This window comes from Botryllus schlosseri, chromosome 8 (genome assembly GCF_051294905.1).
Source record: "Botryllus schlosseri isolate E-star chromosome 8, Bs_hap1, whole genome shotgun sequence".
In the NCBI taxonomy this organism is placed as follows: domain Eukaryota; kingdom Metazoa; phylum Chordata; class Ascidiacea; order Stolidobranchia; family Styelidae; genus Botryllus; species Botryllus schlosseri.
The window spans coordinates 9,388,104-9,397,716 of NC_137243.1; the positions used below are offsets into that span (position 1 = coordinate 9,388,104).

At 40.3% G+C, this 9,613-nt stretch overlaps 1 protein-coding gene across 1 annotated transcript; it reads left to right on the forward strand.

The window, feature by feature from the left end:
- Positions 1–2,767: 2,767 nt before the first annotated feature.
- On the forward strand, positions 2,768–9,613 carry LOC145444314 (solute carrier family 2, facilitated glucose transporter member 5-like). The gene is made up of 5 exons (XM_080322258.1): positions 2,768–6,348; positions 7,135–7,259; positions 7,322–7,586; positions 8,328–8,654; positions 8,721–9,613. The coding sequence occupies exons 1-5, from the start codon at positions 6,187–6,189 to the stop codon at positions 9,300–9,302; spliced, it is 1,461 nt and encodes a 486-aa protein (XP_080178384.1). The 5' UTR covers positions 2,768–6,186; the 3' UTR covers positions 9,303–9,613.

Sequence of the window (9,613 nt, forward strand, 5' to 3'; positions counted from 1 at the left end):
TGAATCGCGTGTATCACGTGGCACATGGTTTAGATACGAAAGCAGGACTGACGAGGAAACAATGATTGGCACCAATTACTTGTCCTATACAAATTAAAGTTAACGGAAACCAGCGTAAATGCACGAGCGTAACAATATGCATGTAGTTGCTGAACAGAAGAGGAAATGTCATACTTAACAGCTGCTAAAATAGTATACCGACGATTCTACTTTTTTTATTGATTTCAGTATTGTGATTGTATTCGATCGAATACCATAGCCACCACCCAAGGGGATCAGAATATCTCGCGGTGCTGCGCGAAGAATTAGACCATATATGTCAGTAGTTCCCAACCTTGTATTAATGAAGGACCCCTTTCAGAATATCTTCAAGCTTACGTACCCCTATAAATTCTTAAAACTGATCGTGACCAATCATTTTGCAAAATTATACGATTACATATGACAACTGCCACGACTTTAAACTGGAAACGCAATATGATGCAACAGAATTATATTGCAAAATGGCTCAAAAATTATTTGTTGAAGAGCCATTGTCAAATGAACTTCAAACAAAGTCGGTGGCATTTCATAAAAGAACAATACTGATACCGACTTGGAACCAAATTAAAAAGACTTGCGCGTCAAAGCACGTAACTGCTAGCGGATTTGAATTGACGCCATGTGCGTCGCTTCCATATTTTCGCGACAAGTTAATTCATTTGCAACCTTTATTACGCATGGTTTGCTTCCGATATTACGACAGGAACTGTCGATGCACACTTGCTTAAGCTGGATTTAGCAATACGATTTCAAGGAGAACAAACGAGCGGTGTGGCGAGCAATTGGACATCTTAGCATGCGAACGCTTTTTATGGATTAGACAGGAATTTAGCACAAGTCATTCCGCAGCAACATATTCTTAGTAGTATTATGTCGATAGAATCTGAACCAGTAACATCAAAAATATTGTGTCAAAATGCGAATAGCGAATGCGTGAGATATACATTTATATTATTATTATTTTTAAAATAAAATCTTGTTATGGTGCTTATAACAGTGTTGATCTTTTGCACCACAAGCCAATAAATTTCATCAATAACACAAGCGAATTTGATAAGTCAGTATAGAATTAAGGCTGGGCAAAATCGAGTACCTGAGCGATTTGATTCTGACTCACGTATAATGCTTCGAGTCGAGTATTCGAGTATCACTCATTATGACGTCATAACAGAATGTGATATGACAAAGTTCAAATACGTACCTTTTATGCGACCACAAAGAACATAATGCCTGTTAACCATCACATTATAGATAGTTTGGTATTCTTCGACCCTACCTATTTCATTGCACTTTGTGACAATGTTGTGGGATGATCATGACTTCGGAAATGTGGTATTTGCAGTAACGTTCTTAGCTTTTCACTATGTTTTGTATGTTGCGATAGGGCCGATCAAGGTTTCAAGGCTTCCACAGTGGAAAATAGTATCGTATCTGTAATATTCATTGATAAATTAACTTTCAGTGGCGAAGAGCGTATAATTTCAGTATTAGAAAAATGGTATTTTACTGCTCGACTCGAATCATTCAAATTATTACTCGATTCAGATTCGAGTACTCAATCATTGTACCCAGCCCTATATAGAATATTCACAGTAGTAGGCCTAAGTTAGTTGTTAATAATTACACATGTCGTCCTGATGATGTTACAGAATCGATAACGTGTTGTAAGATATTGGAGTCAGTCAGTAAGTTGTTCAAGTTGAATGGGATACTATGTCGCTGTGCATTGGTTCTTAGTACGCGTCAGCGTATTTCCAGTGCCGGGCAATCCATCAGAAAATTGCATACGTAATCGTTGACTGCACAATGGGCACAAACCAGAGATGAGCCGATTTGGAATTTCTATGTCCTAATCCAATCCAAATCCAAAGCTTGAAATCCAAATCCAAAACCGAATCCAGAAATTTTATATATTCAAATCCGTGTCTAATCCTAATCCGATTCTAACTTGAAATTTAGAAAAAATGCTAATTCATGCAAGGCAGGAATTGGAAAGGTTTCTTTCACAACCAACAATTATCTTGATTTAAGATGACTTAGCATAGGGCTGCATCTTTCATGTTCATTGGCATCGAGTGTACAATAGTGTAGCGTACCATAAGTAGGGGAGATGTGGTACCGACGGATCACTGGGACCGAAAATACTTGAAAAATTATCCGTGATAATTCCATGATTACACTCCGTGAATTTGTCTACAATTACATGCTGACAGAATCTTTCCTCACATGCAAAAAATTCTACCTGCGTGAGTTATGGGGTCTGTGACGAATGATTTACGTTTTAGGGGGTGTAAAGTAAATTTGGATCGACATTTGCATTTTTCTATATCACCTTTCAGACTAACAAACCCGCCATAATTTTTGATGTGAAGTATAAGGCTTGTATCAGGGTATATAATGACACATCTTTTTTGAATCAATACCATCCTCGAGTGGACTGTTTTCAAGTCAATTACAATATTTATGGGGTGGGGGACCTATGGTACCATAGCCAAATCAAGCAAAATAGGTGGACCAACTAATCACTTAACAACAGAAACTCGCCTACTTATATATAGGTTGTATATCATAGGTACGTGTGGTGTTTTATCGTTATTACGAGGTATTTGAAAGTCAAAATGTCGATTTGCGGGTAATATGTATGTGGCATTAATTTTGTAAGTTTAGGCGTAAATCAAAACATGATTTCATGCCAACATTTGAGTTGATATAATCTATTTTATAGTACACAACAAAACAAGTTAACAAATTTGAGTTTTTGAGCGTATGTCTCATAGGTCCCATGGTCGTGTGCCTTTGGACCCACCGGGTGGGAACCTATGACACGTTCGAGCAACAAATTTTAAACGTTTATAAATATTTTTTGAAAAGGCGGATATTCATGTAAATGTCCGCGATAGGTAGAGCTTGTTTCGAAGTGTTGAGACAGCAAAAGATCTGCTATTCTCTGCTGAAGACTAGAGGGCCAGAGATCGTTTTTCAATTTTTGATCCATCGGTACCTTATCTCCCCTACATTAATACCTGCTCTGAATAACGATTGTTGCCATTTGCCACACGACATATCAATCTTCCTGAAAATCGGTAAATCTAAATCCTAATGCAATTTCGAATCCTAATCCAATCCAACAAAATTTCACAAACCTGGTTTTTCAAATCCGAATCCTAATCCATGCTTATCTCTGGCACAAACCCCTATTCTGTGGAGATGTCCATTCAATCTGTAGCGTCCCGATCGTAATCGAAATAGCATGCAATCATTTCTTCGCGATACTTCTCTTGGGATTGTCGTCTCGACGTTAAGCTGGTATTGTGGATACGTAGCTCCCTATGGTCATCTCCATTTCATATTACGGAAGACTGGTCAAGTGGCCATTTAAATTAAGTAGAAAACAGTATACGGAGGCAATATAACGGATGCGGTTAGACTGCCTCATTAGAGAACATATTTGAGAAATGTGAAGGCATTACCTCACTAAAAATCCATTGCCCAACTTTAGTGCTGACAATTTTTTCGACCCCAATGATTTTCATTCCAGCTGCAACCCATGCTAACATGTGGTGTGCAAGTGAATGGCAATCCACAGATCAAATAATGTGTGAGTATAATTCAACGTAAGCATAAAAATGTTGGAGTTGCATTTACAACAAAAATCAATTTAAAACAAACATCTTTAAAACAAGGCTCTTGTTTAAAACATGTTTTTTTATTGTTTTTTCTTAGTTTTTTTTATCAGCCATGACATCACGAATATTTGAATGTGACGTCACTGTGGATTGGCATTGACAATTGAAAATATTAATTTTAAATTTAAAACAATCGTTTGTTTTGAATGCAACCCTAATCATGACTAATTCTACAGAGAGAGGGTCAGTAAGGAAATACTTCTACTTATTCGGAGGACTCCAGTAGGTTTTTCTTACTGGCACTACTCAAGGCATGGTGATTTTAGAATAATTCTACTTCACTCCGTACTTCACTCTGCTACTACTTCCACTATTACTTTTCAAAGGAAAAACTAAATTTAAAGTGACCTACTTACTATCTACTTATTTTGAAATCGCCATGTCTTCTCTCTTCTTGTACTCAAGCAGAAATTCACAGTATCATATCTAGTCCTACTTTGGCCGCCTCCGCCGGTACACATGACTGATAGCGATGTGAAAGCCGAATTTCGTACCAGAAAGTGTCATTGACCCTTTTTCCAACCTCGCGCTATGCTCAAAATCTGGGAAATCTATGCACGTCTTTCGCATACGGTGAGGGACATTCCCAGCCCAACATGTTATCCGTGAGCTCAAAATATCTTGATATACATTGGGTCGCATATCATGTATGTCTTCGACGGCCACCCAGAATGGGAATTCTGTGATTCTAAATTTGTTTTCGCAACTCGAATTATATACGCATGACCGAGCGGAACCATACATACTGCCCGCATCGATGCATATGTTATAATTTGCGTGATATCACTTTTATTCGCCTTCTTACTTTAGCATTAGCCTCAATACCGGGGAAATATGTATGTATCCAGACATCGAATTACATGACTCAAAAACTCTTGGAACCTTGACTAAAGAATATGTTTGAGATCATAGTGTCCTACAATGGCATGGACACAAGCAAATCTCACAGCGCACTGCGATTGATTTACGTCACACTTTCCATTTAGCTAAAGGCAATTTGACGGTAATTTTTGACAGTCTTGCTGAGCGTGAAAATTGGTATCAATTGAAAGCTACCGTGGTACTGATTGCTAAAATTGAAATTTTATTCAGCTCGTGGTCCTGGAACACCCCAAAATCAGCCTCGAATGTTGCATCATAACGGAGTTTGGCATTGTGATGCAACAATGCCCTCTGGAATAATACGGCGAAACTCAGGAGCAAGTGCTTACGAGAATGAGAGCGTGAATGCTCAATGGCTTGCGCAATAGTGGTCAGTACGCTTGCGGTTTGCGCTGCTCCACACCTGCTCCCAGACGGCATGGCTGCGTCACAACACGAGACTCCGTTACAATGCAACATCCGAGGCTGATTTTGGGCGGTTCCAGGACCACGAGCAGAAGAAAATTTATATTTTCGCAATCAGCACCCCAGTAGCTTTAAATTAATACCGATTTTATCAATCTTCGCTCTCGGCAAGCCGGTCAAAAATTGTCTTTGGCCAAATGGAAAGAATGACGTAGACCAATCGCAGTGACCCGTGAGATCTGCTTATGTCCACACAATTGTAGGACATTATGTTCAGATCGAAGACTTTACACTACAGCAATAGGCGCGCCGCGCTTCATTTCTTCAATCAAATCAAGTCGCGTGATATAGAATACATCGGTCTATAATCCAAGTCATGCTGATTAGGCCCTACTTAACCGTACATATTCGAGTTTACCAGGAATTATATGAAGGACTCCGTAGGGCTTTACCTTTATTAGAGGTCGGATAGGCCTATCGATTCTACGAACTCGTCAAGTGGCATAGAAGCAGAGACGCAGGTTGAAAGTTGATCGATGTGTGTGCCGAGTGAGTTCGGAGTGCGGTATTACAGCATTATGTCAGCCACCAACGCTAGTTTCGACTCCCCCCATACGGGTGTCAACCTAGCGTGTGGGGGCCAAACTCTCGCCATAATCTTTGTCGGCACCGCTTCTGAACCTAAATACCAGTAATCAGCCGTCATTCCTACCGATTCGATATTTAATCTGAATTCCACTCGGTCTCCAGCACAAGATTATTTACGAGTTGATGTCATAGTTCCAGTTACTTCAGCTGATTTGAGTCGATTGTACAGCTGCTACATTGATGCAAGCCTGCTTCAGCAATCTTGATGCTAACGCGTCACTCTTTTGTTCTTTTCAATAGTCATTAGTCGGTTTATAACATTTATTGGTAAAGTTTAACAATATTTAATTCGCTCTAAACGAGAATAATATAAAACGAAAAATAAAAACAATCCTTCAGGAACTGTACAGTGTACAATGTACATTTCTTAAACTGTGGAGGTAGTATTATACTTAAACTCGGCAGCGAAATATGTGCAGGGAAAAGCCCGGCACGCGACTACAGTCATTCACCCGTTACAGTCTTTACAGTCTATGTATACATCACTTTTGTTCATTTACGTGAGTGGTGCATCACCATCACCATGGATATTACAAATTCCGAAGGATCATCGGATAATTCAAAGTTCTGCGTTTTCGCTGTTCTTATTACGCTGTTGCCTTGTGCCTTCATAAACGGCATCAGTTTGGCTGTGTTGAACACAGGCGCGCCTGCAATTAAATCGTTCATCAACGATACCTACGAGGTAAGTATGTCTTTTGTACACAACGACTTCTGCTTAGCGGTGATAAATATGCTAGTGGAAGCGATTAATCGCACTGGGAAGTGTGATTACACCTGCAGCAACTATGTAGAAAATTGGTGCCAGACATATATGTTTGTTTGTTTTTGGGGTATTCATGGTGTTTGTCGACTACTATGGTCATTTACACCGGGCCGATTTTCTTCATATTTTCCGTAACTGCCGACTTATAGCACGGCCCACCTATATATATGTAAAAGTTTTATTAGACCGTTTTATATTTTAATCATGGAGTAAATCCGGCGTTCTCAATATTACATTTTGGGACGCAATCAGACACCCACCAAGAAGTTATACAAGCTACAAAATCAATTTTGCGTGCATAGACAGAAATTCGTAGAACGACATTTGCACTGATCCTAGGGCAGTGGTTCGCAAACGGGGTGCCAATTGGACTGCTCGGGGTGCCACGAAATAATGAGATGAAGAGGGTTACCGTGAACATATAACAAAATTTCAGGAATTTCAGTGTTGACCTAAGGTGACGACCTTTTATATCCACCAACACAATCTGGGGCTGAACAGTGATATGACGCAGGTTGATGACCTTTAATTTTAGTTATCGCCTTCCTAAATCTTGCACTAAGGGTACTCGACGTATACGAAGGGGCCGCTAACTATATTTTTTCCTTTCCGTGGTTGCCTCGAGACCACTGTCCTAGAGAATACTACAGCATTTTTTTCTTCAAGTTCAATCTAATATATATATTTTTATCAATGCATTTACAGCAGAGGTATGGCGTTGCCCCGCCAGAAAATGTCGCCACTTCCATATTCGCGATGGTTAATTCATTCACCGTATGGGGATCTCTTCCGGGAGCATTACTTGTGAATCCGGCACTTCAAAGAATGACGTGAGCCAACTTGCACAAAATAAAATTCGGTTTAGCTTCGGAAACTGAGTGCTCTGTTATAGCCGAAAGAACGCCGTTCTTCTGGTCCATGCCATCAGTACAGTCTCCGTCCTGTTCATGGGCGTCGGTGCGGTTTACGGCCAGTCGTACGAACTTTTGATCGCCGGAAGATTCATTGGTGGAGTTGCACGAGGTTTATCTCTCTCGCTGGTGATGGTGGTTGTGGCGGAGACGACCTGCAGACGAAAATTGGGAATATTCCAATCCTCATTCCCTGTCACATTATTCGTATCCAGTGCTGTCGGCGCTGCGCTCGGCCATAATAAGGTAATACTGATGTTAACGTCATTATAACGATAGCAAAAACGAATGTAATTCCGACCCAGGTCGCACTTAAACATTCAAGCTTGATTCGAATAGAAGTAACATCTGTAAGGTTTCGATCAGAATTGCCTGCATTCAATCGAACAAAGTGCATAGCTACAAGCAAATAACGTTGTTGAACGAAAACATAAAATTAACACAGGGGCTTGATGCTGACCTACCCACGATTACAGCTCAAACCCACGGTTATAATGACTCCAGTCATGACTCGACTGGAGTCAGACTCGAGTAGCGGTTTTTTGATGACTCGACTTGACTCATGTCATCTTCTTAAAACTGAAAAATGACTCGACTCGACTCGAGTCAACTTGTGTATTGACTCGACTTGTAACTTAAAATTAACACAGGGGCTTGGTGCTGACCTACTCACGATTACAGCTCAAACTTTTTCTCATCTTGGGCTTATACGACCTTTTTCGGAAAGATTTCGCCCTTCAAATAATTTTTATAGTTGTTAGCCACAGTATTCCCAGTCTTTCGCGCAGAGAATAGATAACTGAGTGTGAATATTTATTCGACTCCAGTTAAGATACGTCTGTGACATTGTGATCGACTCTCTCGAGATATAGTATTCATCGATTATGGTTCGATGCGGAACGTTTGATACGAATCGAATTCGAAATGCATTTGCATGCATGGAAACGATAACCCGTTCGCCGAAGTAAATTATGCTTCTATTGATAGGTACTTGGTACCCCAACGTTGTGGATATGGGCTGTTTCTGCTCAGGAGTTGGCATCTATCGCATATTTCTGTGCGTATCCATGGCTTCCGGAAACTCCTGTGTACCTACTAAAGACGGGAAAGGTGGAAGAAGCTCTTTCGACGTTGCGCAAGCTTCGTGTAGGTGGAGGAGAGGCTCTTGAGCTTGGGATTTTGCAGAAAGAGCTCGAAGATCGATCGAAAACAGGGCAGATCTCTTTTTTGCAAATGATGGGGGAGCCACGCTTACGATTACAATTCTTCGTCGCCGTCTACACCATGAACACGATACAATTTGCGGGCGTACAGGTTCATATACCGGCTCTATATTATGAGGGAAGTGATAAAGTATACGAAATTGAAATATTTTCACAGGCAATCTTGATGTACTCCGACCAAATACTGTATCTGGCCGGTGTGAAATATGAGCAAGTCAGTTTCGCGACGATAGGTTTGTATCTGCAAGTATTTTTGGCGTTTGGAATTTTTATTCCGCTGCATCGAAGATTAGGGTCGAAGAAACTCTTCATAATCGGCCTTATTATTACCGATTGCGGATATTTGGTATTCGTGATAGCGCATTCACTCCACGACCAATCGCCATGGACTAGTTACCTTGCATTAGCTGCAATGCTTGTAGTAACCTTCGGATTTCAATTGGGTCCCCAACTGTGCATGACGAGCTTGCCATCAGAGTTAACAACATCCGATTCCCGCCCCATTGTAGCTTTTTATTCTGGCTGCGTGTTCTGGACCTTAGCAAGTATCACTGCATTTGTTTTCCCGTATTCTGTGGGGGCCTGGCAGGCTTTAGCGTATGTTCCTTTTGTGATTCTAAGTGTTTTGATAACGGTTATATCGATATTTCTCATTCCGGAGACGAACAACCGGACGGCTGCCGAAATACAGGCATCCTTCTCAGAAAAGTCGAAGAAATACAAGTCACCCGTTTTCTAGATGTGCGGAGGATGTTTTAACAATACTTCTGCTATACTACAGAGTGAATCAGAAGAGTTATTGCGTCTATTATTTACTAACTATATCAAGTCGGTTACTATTAGATCAACCTCGACCGGATTTTTCTGCGTGCTCTTTGTACCGAATATTAGTTTTTGATATGAACAGTATGCTCAGTCGTGTTGCTTCCCAACCTTTTTCAGCTCATGACCTACTTTTAATGCTAGTTATACATATATATATATATATATGCAGTTTTGAGGTGTTTTGAAATGATAAAAATATTATTAAAACTGATACTGATGCTGAGA